The following is a 15,960-nucleotide window of genomic DNA, read 5'->3' on the forward strand; positions in this document are numbered from 1 at the left end:
ATGATTTCACCTCTTTCTGTGTAGGAAGTGGCAGATCTGTCAGAATATGCTAAGCATGCAGGTGACCCACTCATCAGCGGGGGTATCACTAGCGGGGGGCATCTCTGCTGGTTGCGCTATGGATTCTGAGTCTTATACTTCTATACTCTATATGAACGGCCGGGCGCCACCATCAGCGCCAAGTCCTGTATGTAAAGCTTCATCAGCAGCTCTTTGATAGACCTTAGCCCACGTTCCCGACTGTGCCGTACGTTGGTGCCCAACAGAATAAAGTGTTGGCCATGAGGAAAGCCTCTGCGGATTCCTACCACACAGCGTCCCCACTGTCAGAAATTTAGCGCACTTTTCTCCTAACTCCAGGGCTATGGCAATGAATCTGCCCGGTAATACAGAAGACTCGGCAGTGTGAAATCCGCCATGGTGTCTGGGGACCTGGCACTGGGAAGCCCTTTAAACCCTTGGAGGCTGGAACAGAATACACATAGGGAAGGAGGTGTGATTAAGAAGGATGCTGGGGGTGGGTGAACTTTCCACATTGGTGCGGTGTATGCTCCGGATTACTCGACAGGGAATGATCTCTGGCTCAGAGTTTTGGCCGCTTCTCTCTGTTCCAGGGCCAAGATCTCGCTGTGGAGGCGACACAGAGATTCTGCCCAGAAAGTAATGCAAGCGTTTTGTTTCATGGTCGCACAATGATAAAACGACGTCAACGAGGCCGTAAAACTTCAGGGCAAAATCTGCAGCGTCCAGCGAAGGGCGAGCGCCAAATACATGAGAAAAGGTGGAGACTGTCAGCATTGTCAGCGACTCTCTCCGTCTAAATTTTACTCTTTGTCTCTTTCTGTATTTCCCTCACATTTGGGCCTTTTTCCGGCCGTAGTGCTCCCGTGGCCGTATTGCGGGCCGCATACGGCGGTTCCGCAATACACGGGTCTCCAGCTGTGTGCATTCCACATCACGCATTCCCATTCACTTGAAACCAGAGATGCGGTGCGGAACGGAAGCACGGAACGTAACCCACACGGAAGCACTATAGAGTGCTTCCGTGGTGTTCCGTTCCATGCTTCCGTTCTGCAAAAATATAGAACTTGTTCTATCTTTTTGCGGAACGGACGGATCGTGGACCTCATTCAAGTGAATGGGTCCGCGATCCACATGCGGCTGCCCCACGGTTGGTGCCCGTGTGAGAGAGGACTCTCTGTCTTATTCCCTCTTCCTCTCTCTCCCTCTCCAGAAGGAATGTGTGTGGCTCTCTATCACTCTCTTTTTCTCTCTTGCACGCACTGTCTCGCTTGTTCTCGTTATTTGTCTCTATTTTTCTCTCTTTATCTTTCCATGTCAATCTTGAGCCCTCTCTTTCTCTCTCTATTTGTTGTACTCTTTCTTTCTCTCTCACAGTCTTTCTTGCTTTTGCACTCTCTCTTTCTTGCTCTGTATTTATTTTACCCTGTCCCTTTCTTGCTCTCTATTTGTTTCACTCTCTCTTTCTCTCTATTTCTCTTTTTATTGTTTTCCTCTCTTTCTTGCTTTTGTGCTCTCCTTCTGTTTCTCTCTTTCACTCTCTTTCTTGCTGTTTCTTTCACTCTTTTCTCTTTCTTGCTCTTGCACTCTCTCTGTATTTCTCCCACTCTTTTTGCTCTTGCGTTCTCTTTTTCTCCATTTCTTTCACTCACTATTCTCTTGCTCTCTATTTCTTTCACTCTTTCTCTTTCTTGCTCTTGTGCTCTTTCTTTGTATTTCTTTCACTCTCTTTTTTGCTCTTGTGCTCTATTTCTCTCTCTCTTTCTTGCTCTTGTGTTGTCTCTTTCTTGTTCTTCTGCTCTCTCTATTTCTCTCACTTTTTCTTGCTCTTGTGCTCTCTCTATTTCTCTCACTCACTCTGTCTAGCTTTCTATTTCTCTTTCACTCTCTTGTTGTGTGCTGTTTCTCTTTCATTGTCTTTTTCTCTCTTTCTTGCTCTCTATTTCCTTTTTTCCCTATTTCTCTATCTCTTTTTCTCTTTATTTCTCTTTCATGCTCTCTCGATTTCTTTTTCTTGCCATTTCTCTCTTTTTCTTTCTTGCTCTTTATTTTTCTCTGTCTTGCACTCTATTTCTCTCTTTGACTTTGTCTTTTATGTTCTCTTTCATGCTCTTTCTTGCACTCTATTTCTATTTCGCTCCTTCTTGCTCTCTATTTCCCTGTTGCTCTCTTTCTCGCTCTCGTTCACTTGTGCTCTCTATTTCTTTTCTCTCTCTTTCTTGCTCTCTCACTTTTTGCTCTCTATTTGTCTTTTATGCTCTCTCTCTCTATTTCTGTCTTTCATTCTCTCTTTCTCGTGCGCTCTCTCAGAAGACGGTGTGATGTATTTCATTAACCTGTGCGCAGATCAATAGCCGGGCACTTTCTTGGCTTCTTGTGCTGCGGCTTTGAGTGACGACTCCTGAGTTATGGTTCATTTTGCTTGTGTCCTCGGCAGAGCTGAATCCATTTAGACACAAATCACCGACCTCCCAGGTTCACCATTTCTACAGAACAATTATGGGTGAAATGTGAGCAGTAATGACCACTTGGAACAATCAACTCACCATGTAAATGATGAAAAAATGGATGGTGAACACATAAAAACTGCGCAGTCACCGGAAAGGTTAGTAAACCTATCCCCACCGCTCAGCCGTCAATGAGTCCGGATACATAACCCGCTACATGACACATTCTTATAGACCCCACCACAAATCTGTATACAGAGACAATATGGCTGCAGCAATGTGCCAGAGCCACTGGATTTCACCAAGGAGCGGAATCATGGGCACAGGTGGGGGTAGCTTCTCGATCAGCGGTGTCAGCGATCTCGGGCTATGCCATGTTCACACGTTCTCCTTGCATTAAAGTTTAACCTTCACCTTCTCGGGATCCAAAGTGTGAAACCTAAAAACCAACAGTGGGGACCCCACAACCTGTGACTGCCCCCTGAACACTGTGGCCGGAGGAGGACACTGTAGAGCTATAAATGATTAGTACATTGTAAACCCGAAGAATAAGCAGCCCATCCATTATTTATTACCCCGAAAGGCTTTTACTAGAAAGTGTCAGTCACTGGCCAGATGCCCGACAAGAGCGGCTCGGAAGAGATGCGCTTAATGTGTGCCCACCGGACGGCATGAGGCTTGATTGGCAAGGAGCAGAGGGCGCCTTTTGATGGTGCGATCCAACAAGCCGTTCCAGCTCCTGTCTGTTTGGGGTGATGCTTCCACATTACCTATTCAGACACAAGCAGCACGCTGCGGCCGCTGCTTTACCATTTGGCTCTGGTCTGGCTCAGTGGGGGCTGCGCTTCTCGTCCCAGACAAGCAGGTTGTGTAAATGAAGACTGGGCACGGCGACCTGGATGCTATTAGTGGAGGATCTAGTGACGAGAGGCGAGTGATGTGCGGCCAGGGCGGGAGGCTTATGGGGATTCACAATCTGACAACTAAAATATGGATCAGCAGAGCCTGAGACGCGGGGCCAGGAATGAGCAGTGACATATCAGAGCTTCATCCCCCCAGGACACGTAAGAGCTTCAGAGGAGGAAGAAACTGCAAACTCCAACTCAATAAGTGATCCTACAAAACCCCAGCCAGACCCAACGAGACCCCAACCGCCACTGTGCCATGTACGAAATGGCAGAAACCCTTTATTCCACAACCTCACAACCAAAATCAGCGGCCATCGAAGATAGCTCTGACCAGTGACTCCTGCTCAGAAGCACTGTTCACTGGAGTCGGAGGTAGTCTGAGACCCCCCTCTTCTTTCATCAGAGACTCGGGCAGCTGCTCTGTCCTTCATGCTTTACACTGTATGATTATAAGCCACAAGTATGGCGAGGAAGAGAAGACAATGCTGCACGTAGACTGAGGGGAGGGAGCCAGGAGCTGGACCATGGGTGGTGATAATAAGTGTCGGTGAAGTCACAGGTCAATAAGCTGGCGATATAAAAGCTGATAATTGATAAATTACTCATATAATGACCGGATCCAATCAAATGCGTAACCATGGTGATAGGGGCTAATCACATGTGGGACGTTGCCGCCATTTATTACGGACGAGGAGTTGATCTGATGATGATGTAAATATTGGATTATGGCTGTAACGTCTGTGACATCAAGGGTTAACAGCGTGGCGTCTATCAGGCCCTTCGTGGGGCTTTTCTCTTATGCATTAAACATGTCACTTTGGCGCTGACATTTGTGCCCCGCTCCTGGAGGCTTCGCAGGAAATAATAGACTTGCTATGTTCAGCAAATAAGCGGCGGACGCGCGCTTACCTTCCAGCCGCACCGGTCTAATGGCGCTTTTACAGGTGAGGCTACCACTCGGCCTAATGCAGTGCCCTCTGTGCTGCCAGTCCATTTTCATTAATTACCGCGGTCAAAAGCACTTAAGGCACTTTCAGACCCTGTTGGCGAACAGCGGGGACAGCGCAAGAAGTCCGGCCATATAGCATTAGGGAAACCTCGGCTTCCGGGACAATTCTCCCGCACATGACCCTCGAAATTTCCACCCTCTCCGGGAGAACACAGGGTCTTAACCGTTTCCTTACTGTGGGGCTCTGAGAAGTGGGATTAATATGGGAACGAGGCCCAAATGCAGACGCTGCAACCAATCAGAAGCCCTCAAATCAGTGATTGCGGTCTCTATGGCAACAGCATTGTGATTCATCTGGAACCTGGAGCTTTGGCGATAGACCCCCATAACGAGCTGGATCGGCTGCTCCGGATTCCAGGAAAGCTGGGTGACCACCACCGAGCGGACACAGTGTCTCAGCCAGAAAACAGAATAGAACTCTTTAAGGAATTCTCCTCCATTGTGAAAACTCTCTAAAAGACATTCAGTGTCAATGGCTCATCATTTTCAAGATCTCTGCTTACAGTCAGTGAATGGGAGACTTTCCTGAAATTACCTTCAAGTTTGCTACAATAGCATCCAGACTAGAAAATCCTATGTGAACTAAACAACCTGGACTCCCAAATAATAGATGCACTGATATTATTGACTGACAGCAAGCAGAGATCTTTACAATGTTAAGGAATTGGAGCAAAAACAGAAGTCGTACAAAAACTGCCAATTTTTAGTGACTTTTTAAAATATTCCACAGCTCTCGTCACGTTTCAAACAAGTGGGTGGGGTTTAGTGTGGGGGCGGGGCCTCCCACATCCGGACAGATTTATAATGACTAAGGGTCCATTCACACGTCCGTAGTGCATTGCGGATTCGCAATACATCCGGCCGGCACCCCCATAAAAATGCTTATTCTTGTCCGCAATTGCAGACAAGAATAGGACAGGTTCTATTTTTTTCCAGAGCTGAGATCGGGGGAGCGCTCCCAATATGCGGATGAGGAGAACACATAGTGTGAACTCCGCATCCATTCCGTCCCCATAGATAATGAATGGGTCCGCACCCATTTCGCAAAAATGCGGAACGGATGCGGACCCATTTGCGGACATTTGAATGGAGCCTTAGGCCGGAAACTGGCATAATTGATAGCGCCTGCGCCCGCTCACAAGTGGTGCCGATTCCCTTTTCTGGAGCACGGAATGGCAGAAGATACGCCAAATCTATTAAGAGGCCCGCACCGCTTCAGAAATGTGGCGCCTCTGGCATATGAGGCGTGGCTCTTAATAAACTCCCCCGGAATGACGTCCCGTTTCACCATACTCGGCGGGACATCTTGATGAATCTTCTGCAGCGGTATCTTCTGGTCTCTCATGTGCCGCTCAGTGGTGAGCCAGGTCCGCCGGCGTCCTCCGTTCTTCTCTGCTGCCCGTATTATCTTGTATCTTGTGCCCCAGCACTTTGGGGTTTATGATACATTGCGCTTGCGGTGCCAGATGACACGTTGCTCCAGCTTTTAATGCCAACTGTTCCATGAACTTGCACTGGCATCGCCTCTGCTAGACCCACACAATTAGACATGAGACGAGCGTGGGGCTGGCAGCTACTTGGCACAGAAGTCGCTTCATGGAAGACGGATACAACTGTCAGCGAGAAGTCCACAGAGAGCGCAGCCTGACACTCTCACCGCTGTCTCGTTTGTTCTGCGCTCTCGCCTGTGGCCAATTTCGTAGCTCACGCGTCGCAGGCAGATGGCGCCATTTTATCTTTTTAATGTTTGAGTTATTGTTTCTGACCAAACAAGACTCGTCTAAATATCATTTACTGGCGCAGCGACCTTTCTGCTCTGTGTCCACCGCACGAGGGAGAAGGAACAGGTTCAGATCTCAGAAATGTCAGGAGGAAATGTTATCGATCAGATTCATCAAAGAGACTCTTATCTGCGGATTCTGATCGCTCTTTAGAGGGAGGACGGGTTCAAAGAAGAAAGGAGAGTGTCTCCTGTCACTGACAACACAGACAGGATCCACACACACTGATGCAGCAGAGCCGAGCTTGCGGCTGCATTGTCAGAGCCTCTGCTTCACTCATTTAGTACACAATTTCATCCTCCATAATGTCCCCAGGGGCATCTCTAACCCCTAAAGCTATGTGACCTGACGATACCATGAATTCCTTGCTCCGTCCCTGTCACATGAATTGCTGCAGAACGCGGCCCAATGTGAACTATCACCAGACCGCAACCAGAGGAGCCATGACGAAATGCCCTGATTGTTAAAGAGACAGCGGCGGGGTCTGGGGTGACTGTATCCTGTGGTGCTGCTCTTACAGCAGGGAGGTTTATAGACTTTATTATGATCGTCTAATAATCTGGAGTATCCGATAATCCAGCAGACTCCCTGAAATCTACACACCGCAGGTGCGGATTTTAAATGGACGTGATGATTTTCCATATGCGGCAGGGGGTTACTCGGGGATTGTCCTGCCGATTTTCTACAGTAAAATAAGTTTCGAGCAGATGCTCCTAAAGGAACGGCAGAAATCTCTGGTGCTTCTACTGGAGGGTGCAAAATGGTACAAGTGCCTGTGACCCACCTGACACATACGATAAGTGCCCACGCCCGCTGAGACCTCCACCCATTATTTGCACAAGGAGACGTCAGCATTTCACCCTTCAATTTGGAGATTCAGTCATGACTGACCCAGCAATGCTCTCCATGACAATGATGTAAAACCTCCTCCAATGTCACTTAAGGGGGACACCGTGCAGAGAAGGGAGCGTGGTGATAAATATCATGGGTAATACCAGTGCTGGATTAGCGGGCAGTCTCCCAATAACACTGCATTTGCAGAGCGCATGCGAATCATCCCAAGTTGAGGTAAATATGGCTTTATTCGGGGATTACACTTTCCTCCCCTTTTTCATTGGTGCTGGTGGATGCTCAGAGATGGAAATGAGCTTTTAATTCCCAGTAATGATGTCAATCTGTTATCTGTGTGATAGATCCATTATTTATTGGAGTGCGGGCGGCTCGAGGTACTCATCAGAAGGATGCGGAGCCGATGTGTGGGGAATTAGAGCGGCGGAGGCTTTCCTATTAAACAGCTGCACATTATGCCGGGACACCTCTCTGCCTCCTACTAACAGACGGCCCCGCAATACGAGCAGCACTTGACCACTTAAACCACTGCAACAACCAGATTTCAGCAGCTGCGGCAAATTCTCCCAGGCACAAACCTGTTGACCTTCTCAATTGCAGATCCTAAATTCGAGTTCTCATTAGCCGGTTTATTCCTACAACCTCAGGGACCTTCCTGCTTTCTGTCAATATGAGGGTTAAATATCTTTGCTGCTCAAAAGCACTTTTAGGCCTCATGCACACGACCGTTGTTGTGTTCCGTACCGCAAAATGGGGTTCCGTGATCCGTTTCCGTGTGTCTTCCTTTATTTTTGGAGGACAACCAGACATAAAGGAAAGTAAAAAAAAAGTCTAAGTCAAGTTTGCCATGCAAATGATAGGAAAAAAAACGAGCGCGGACACGGATGACAATCTTGTGTGCCTCCGCGTTTTTTCACGGTCCCATTGACTTGAATGGGTCCGCGAACCGTTTTCCGTGAAAAAAAATAGGACAGGTTATATTTTTTTTGACGGACTGGAACCACGGATGCGGATGACAAACGGTGCATTAGCCGAGTTTTCAACGGACCAATTGAAAGTCAATGGGTCCGCAGAAAATCACGAAAAACGGAACAACGGACACAGAATAAAACAACGGTCATGTGCATGAGGCCTTACTTTGCACCAGAACATTTTCTCTCAAAGCTTCCACAACACCACAGTGCAAACAGAGAGATTTCTATGGGAAGAAGAGCGCTTAAGGCTACTTTCACACTCGCGTTTTGGGCGGATCCGTCATGGATCTGCAAAAAAAGATCCATTAGAATAATACAACCGCATGCATCCGTCATGAACTCCATTGAAAGTCAATGGGGGACGGATCCGTTTTCTATTGTGCCAGGTTGTGTCAGAGAAAACTGATCCGTCCCCATTGACTTACATTGTGGGTCATGATGGATCTGTTTGGCTTAGTTTCGTTAAGGGGACAGCAAAACACTGCAGGCAGCCTCCAGAGCGGAATAGAGACTGATCAGAGGCAAACGGATGCATTCTGAGAGGATCCTTTTCCATTCAGAAGGCATTAGGGCAAAACTGATCCGTTTTGGACCGCTTGCGAGAGCCCTGAACGGATCTCAGAAACGGAAAGCCAAAACGCCAGTGTGAGAGTAGCCTAAATCTGTTATAATAATGTAATTGAGGTGAACCCTGTGCCCAGGCTGGATACTAATGTGCCTGCCATCTAAGTGCCAACTATGCCTTGAGACTGCACTGCCCTGCTCACTTCTGAGACGCCAGAAGACCCACACACACACACAACATCCAATAACCTTCTCCGTCTATGACTACCATCCATCTCTACAACAACCTTCTCCATCTACCACTACTGTCCATTTCTAAAACAGCCTCCCCCATCTACCACTGCCGTCCATGTCTACAACAACCTTCTCCGTCCACCACTACTGCCCACGTCTACAACAACCTTCTCCGTCCACCACTACTGCCCACGTCTACAACAACCTTCTCCGTCCACCACTACTGCCCACGTCTACAACAACCTTCTTCGTCTACCATTACTGCCCATGTCTACAACAACCTTCTTCGTCTACCATTACCGTCCATGTCTAAAACAACCTTCTCCGTCCACCACTACTGCCCACGTCTACAACAACCTTCTCCGTCCACCACTACTGCCCACGTCTACAACAACATTCTCCGTCTACCATTACCGCCCATGTCTACAACAACATTCTCCGTCTACCATTACCGCCCATGTCTACAACAACCTTCTCTGTCCACCACTACTGCCCACGTCTACAACAACCTTCTTCGTCTACTATTACCGCCCATGTCTACAACAACCTTCTCCGTCCACCACTACTGCCCACGTCTACAACAACCTTCTCTGTCTACCACTACCGTTCATGTCTACAAGTAATTCTCCGTCTACCACTACAGGACATGTCTTTAACAACCTTCTCCGTCTAAGGCTACTTTCACACTAGTGTTTTAGTTTTCAGCTATTGAGATCTGTCATAGGGGGCTCAATACCGGGGAAAAAACGCTTCAGTTTTATCCCCATTCATTGTTAATGGGGACAAAACTGAACTGTACATAATGGAGTGCTCCAAAATGCATTCTGTTCCGTTTAGTTGCGTTCCCATACCGGAGAGCAATCCACAACATGCTGCAGTTTGCTTTCCGTCCTGGGATGCGGAGCAAGACGGATCCGGCATGACCCCCAATGCAAGTCAATGGGGACGGATCCATTTTCTCTGACACAATCTGCCACAATAAAAATCTGTCTTGGCAATGTTAAAGATAATACAACTGGATCCGTTCATAACGGATGCAGGCGGTTGTATTATCAGTAACGGAAGCATTTTTGCTAAACCCTGACGGATCCAGTAAAACCGCTAGTGTGAAAGAAGCCTAACACTACAGGACAAGTCTACAACAACCTTCTCCGCCTTCCACTACAGGACATGTCTACAACAACCTTCTCCGCCTTCCACTACAGGACATGTCTACAACAACCTTCTCCGCCTTCCACTACAGGACATGTCTACAACAAATTCTCCGCCTTTCACTACAGGACATGTCTACAACAACCTTCTCTGCCTTCCACTACAGGACATGTCTACAATAAGTTCTCCGCCTTTCACTACAGGACATGTCTACAACAACCTTCTCCGCCTTTCACTACAGGACATGTCTACAATAATCTTCTCCGTCTAAGACTACCGTCTATGTCTACAACAACCTTGTCCGCCTACCACTACCGTCCATGTTTACAACAACCTTCTCCACCTTCTACTACAATACAGGTCTACAAAAAAACTTCTCCGCCTACAACAACCACTGTCCATTTCTACTATATAACATCCATCTCTACCATAACCTGATCCAACTAAACTGCAGGACATGTCCACCACTACCATCCATGTGTACTACTTAACATCCAACAACGTTCTTCATCAGCCATTATAGGACATGTCTACCACTACCATACCTACTCAAGTACCACTACCATCTTTACGCATGACCACATTCTCCATTTACGTCTTGAAATTACCTTCTCCATCTACGACTGCAGGGATCGGTCTACCACTGCATTAACTATCAATCTCTACCCTGCCTATTACTGTGTACTGATATTCATCTAATCTAAAACTACCTACCCCATTTACTACTGAACTACTTTACTGCTGCCTCCGCTCAACCACCACTGTCACTTATCTACCTGTCCAGCGAGAAGTACTCACCACATCTACCACGGTCCACCCCGACTCCAGTGTCTGCCCCTACTACACTGTGTACGACCTTCTGCTCTTCCACTACCTCCAGCATCTACTATGGCAGTGTACTTCATGTACTACTCACCACACCAAATACTGGTTATAGCATGAAGCAGAGCGCGCCCCTATAATACTCTCAATTGTGTGGTCAGACATTCTGTGCTGAATCTCCCGAACATAGAAAGTGCTCTACAAAGGAGCCTCACAACTCCACAGACACACAGCGATGTTACACTGACGCCATGGTGGCCTCTAACAAAACCAAAACCCCAGCGACGCTTGGCTATAGAAGAATTGCTGCAGGTTCCCTGCCAGGATATTATCGGTCAGAGTCTATAAAATGATTCCCTTATTATAAAGCCCCAGACTGCATCTGTTTGATGTAATGCAGAAATTACGGAGACTCACTGGACATTGTGAGACGTCCACGCTCTGTAGGACAATGTGAAGAATTCATCGTCGCTGTCCAATCAAGAAACTTAACTTAACATAATAAACCTTAAGTGAACGGACAGACTACAATGTGAACGTAACATGAGACTGAAACGCGCCAATCTGAGCCCTTAACTGTCGACTTACAATCCCTCCTGACAGGCGGCATCCAGTCAGGGTCGCCCTTTAATGCCACTACTTTTTTTCTTTTTGTATTAGAAAATTGCTGAACGCACACAATACTATTCATGCAGCACAGGCGCGGCCCAAGTGCCAAGGTAGTGTGCGGTGCCAATGTCCAACATGTTAATCCAGCTGCTGTTATCTGATCGTCAGCTCATAATGAAGCGCTTGACAAGGGTTAACTGTGTTTGCTATTGTACAGCTGGTCCGACGTGGTATGGATCAGCAACGCATTTTAGGCCATCAACGCGGCCAACGAGAAGGATGAAAGACAAAATTCACAAACAAACATCTCAATTCATGAGGTCAAGTGTGCGCTCAGATAACCCGACTCTCCAATTATGTGCCCCAGGATGGAAAGTCAAGCCATGCCAATGGAACAGATATCATTCACCGCGCATTTCCAACAGCCGTCACTATAGTAACGCGCCGAGAAATCTTTCCCATCTATTGCCAATTAAGCACTTCTCAGCCTCTCCATATCCCACTCGTTTCTCCCGGCTATGGAAGCCTTCAGAACAACAAGCCGCACTCACCCTCCTGCTCCGACTTCGTCATCTCTTCCAGTTTCTTTTGTTTCAGCGTGTCCACCACATCGGCCAGGCTTCCTTTGCGTCGTTCTGGAGTCCCAAAGTTAACACTGCTCATAAGATCGCTGCGGTCGCGAGCCCCTTCGTCAGGCTTGTGTGGTGAGGTAGACGTAGTTCGGAAGGAATAGAGGGAACGTAATTTATTGCTGTCCGGGTCCTGTAGAAGAAAGAATCAGCGTCAGGGAATAAAGGCACAAAAAAGACTAAAAAGAACAATTGACCTAAGGGAGAACATCAAAGAGGCTAAAGAGTTTACAAGGAGACCTCTCCAAAATGACCCTGGGAGCGTGACGGGAAAATGATGGCCTATGCACATCCGGCTTCCTGTAAAGGGCTCCTCAGGGGCGGGGCATTGCAGAGGAAGCAATGACCTACATTCACCCAGTGCTGAAGATTGTATTTACAGCAACTCATATTTGGTTTCTTGACTTTTCTCTCAGCTTAGTCAGTGAATATATACTGTATCTAACAGCGCACAGAGGGGCACATTTATATAGATTTTTGGGGTATATAGAGATATATTTCTACGGCCTTCAGTTCTGGATGTCGTTCACACTGCTGACCGTATGTCCAGGACATTCTCTAGCAGTCAAGGCATACATGGATGTGACCTGCCTGGTCGAGGTATGGAGTGGTAGCTATTGTAGCATTAACGTGGCGCATTCAGAAGTGGTTTTGTGAATACTGTGACACAATATGTGACTGGAGCCCGAATGACTGATGTATCCGTGTCCTGCGGGATCTGCACAAAGCAGTGCTTCTCCATCAACATTGTGCGACCATTAATGATAATGATCATTTACTGAGGACATCATGGGCTCAGGCAGAAGATGCAGATCGCAATACAATCTCCAACTTATGCTTCTGCTTAAATCAAAATTCATCACACTTCTCATCATCATCACTTTCCTACTATCATCTTCAACGACATCAACATCACTCTCATCATAGTCAGCATCACCACAATCAGCTTCTCATCACAATCACTACCATCATCTTCAATGACCTTATCATCACTCCCATCCTAGTCAGCATCACATCACCATCATCACAATCACTACCATTATCATTAATGACATCATCATCACTCTCATCATTGTCACTAGCAACATCATTATGATCATGGTAATCACAGTCTCCACAGATTTATAAAACTTTACACCATCATCGTCAATAATTTTGGGGTAATATTTCGAGGTTTTGTAGTGTCGTTCGTCTCCGTCTACTCACCCTGCAGCTTTGGACGCCATATTGGATCCCTATCCATGGGTTTGTATCCACTTGTGGGGACACTTGGCAAAGTCTTGAAAATACTGAGACTTAACAAAGAATCCAATAGCTTGGAGCGCGGCGCAAAGCATCACATGACGAGTGCGGTGCCAACAGCGTTAAAAAGCTACAACGAGGAGTTCCAGGATTTGGGGGCTCTGCCAACCCCCGAGCACAGTCCCCCCCTTTCTATGGCTGTTTTGCTGTGGCAAGTGTTTTTTCTGAGGACCCCAGAGGAGGTTTGAGTGTTTGATGTAGAACACTATGCAAATCAGCCAACTTTGATCACGTACATACACTATCAATTAAGAAGGCAGACGGAAAAAAGACCAAATTAAAAGCGTCTTTTCCTGCTAATAGTCGTCTCTCTCCAAGAACTCAGCCGCTCCTATTAGTGATGATAATGAGCTTTTGTGGCTGAATATTCAGCGTGGCCTTTTTATTAAAGCTTTTATCCCAAAATATAAATGTTTGAAGAGAAGGGCAGGATGCGGCAGAGCCGCTGTTTATTCTTGTCCATCGACATCCATGTAACGTCGGCGCCGCGTCTCGGGAATTGCCGGGGACAAAAAACACAAGTTACAAGAGGGGAGATTACACTGTACAAATTACATCTAAAATCCCAGCTGTAAGTCGCCACGGACTTATCTGACACTGGAGGAGGAAAGTGATCAATCTGCAGAATAGAAAGAGCTCACAGCAAGGGGGTGGGGCTGTGACAACCTCTCAGACATGATATACAGGCAGGTTGTCAGCAGTAATAGATGTTACTGCAGTATCAGGTGTGTGGATCTCATGTCTGATCACGTGTCATTACATCAGTGATGTCATCAGCAGGGGGTGGGGCTGTGACAACCTCTCAGACATGATATACAGGCAGGTTGTCAGCAGTAATAGATGTTACTGCAGTATCAGGTGTGTGGATCTCATGTCTGATCACGTGTCATTACATCAGTGATGTCATCAGCAGGGGGAGGGGCTGTGACAACCTCTCAGACAGGGTATACAGGCAGGTTGTCAGCAGTAATAGATAGATGTTACTGTAGTATAAGGTGTGTGGATCTCATGTCTGATCACGTCATTATATCAGTGATGTCATCAGCAGGGGGCGGGGCTGTGACAACCTCTCAGACAGTATATACAGGCAGGTTGTCAGCAGTAATAGATAGATAGATGTTACTGTAGTATAAGGTGTGTGGATCTCATGTCTGATCAAGTCATTATATCAGTGATGTCATCAGCAGGGGGCGGGGCTGTGACAACCTCTCAGACAGGATATACAGGCAGGTTGTCAGCAGTAATAGATAGATAGATGTTACTGTAGTATAAGGTGTGTGGATCTCATGTCTGATCACGTCATTATATCAGTGATGTCATCAGCAGGGGGCGAGCTTGTAATTAGTGATACGCAGTCAGTATTAGGCCCTTTTCACAAGAGCAAGTTTTCCGCGCAGGTGCAATGCGTGACGTGAACGCATAGCACCCATACAGAATCCTGACCCATTCATTTTAATGGGGCTGTGTACACGAGCGTTTTTTTTACGCATCAGTTTTGCGTTGCGTGAAAATCGCAGCATGTTCTATATTCTGCGTTTTTCACGCAGCCCTGGCCCCATAGAAGTGAATGGGGCTGCGTGAAAAACAAATTGCATCCGGAAGCGACTGCGGATGCAATGCGTTTTTCACTGATGGTTGCTAAGAGATGTTGTTTGTAAACCTTCAGTTTTTTAGCACGCGCGTGAAAAACACATTGCACCCGCAGACAAACAGGACTGAACTTGCTTGCAAAATGGTGCGCATCCCTGAACGCATCCGGACCTAATCTGTCACGCTCGTGTGAAAGAGGCCTTATAGTCAGACTTGTATCGATACTTTCACACGTGTCCAGTAATGCATGCACCGATCGGCGTCATTGAGGAGTATGTTTTTTTTTTCATATGACAAAACAGAAGATGATGATCCTGGCGCCGACCCAAGACCGTTATCTGAGAGAACAGGATGGTAACAGTCTGGGCAGCGCCTGTCGTCCCTGTGACACGATCGGCTGCAGTGTGTAACGGGGGGGCGGCGATGAGCGGAGAACTAATCCCGGGGTCTGCGCCAGTACTTCACTGTTAAACAGAGGCAAAGTGACCAACTCCATATTTGTGCTAAAATTTACAACTTTTTTTGCCTCCTTTACAAAGTGTTGTGGAAAGTGGGAGGGGTCAACCGGAGGGGCAGGGCCAGCAAGGATCGGCAGATTGATCACTTTTAAAGGCAGAGTGACTTTAAATATGCTGCATTACCAACTCCAATGGAAGCTCAATGTTTAGTATTTCAATCCCATGTAATTTGCAAGATGTCTGCTTGCTGTCAATGAACGGGAACCATGTTTCCAAACCCTGTCCTGACTGAGTCCTGCTGTAGTCCCTTGTAGTCCCTGTGAGAGGCAGGTTAGGGTCACGCGTCTCTCCGGTCCGATACTTGCTTACTGACCTTTTCTTGACGCAAAGATTCATCTTCCTTTACATGGGACTGCAGAGGCCACAAAACAGACGGCCTTACACAACAGGAAGATAGTAGCCCCCGAAGAGAGGTGTGCAGAGCGCCCCCTGCCTATAAAGGTGAAAGCAGACAGTGCATTTCTCATCCTGGGGCAGGAATGGTTAATGAACCGTAAGACAAACAGGGGTCGCACAGTAATCCAGGACGTACTGCTCCATAGGAGAGGCCG

The 15,960-nt window shown here is 47.2% G+C and overlaps 1 protein-coding gene across 1 annotated transcript in view; it reads right to left on the reverse strand.

Moving 5' to 3' along the window:
- SOX6 (SRY-box transcription factor 6) overlaps window positions 1–15,960 on the reverse strand; it is a 298,295-nt gene that overhangs the window by 154,518 nt on the left and 127,817 nt on the right. Inside the window, 1 exon segment of the mRNA XM_040410826.1 lies at window positions 11,922–12,132. Coding sequence (XP_040266760.1) covers window positions 11,922–12,132 — 211 coding nt within the window.

The sequence above is a fragment of the Bufo bufo genome, chromosome 10 (assembly GCF_905171765.1).
Source record: "Bufo bufo chromosome 10, aBufBuf1.1, whole genome shotgun sequence".
Taxonomy (NCBI): Eukaryota; Metazoa; Chordata; class Amphibia; order Anura; family Bufonidae; genus Bufo; species Bufo bufo.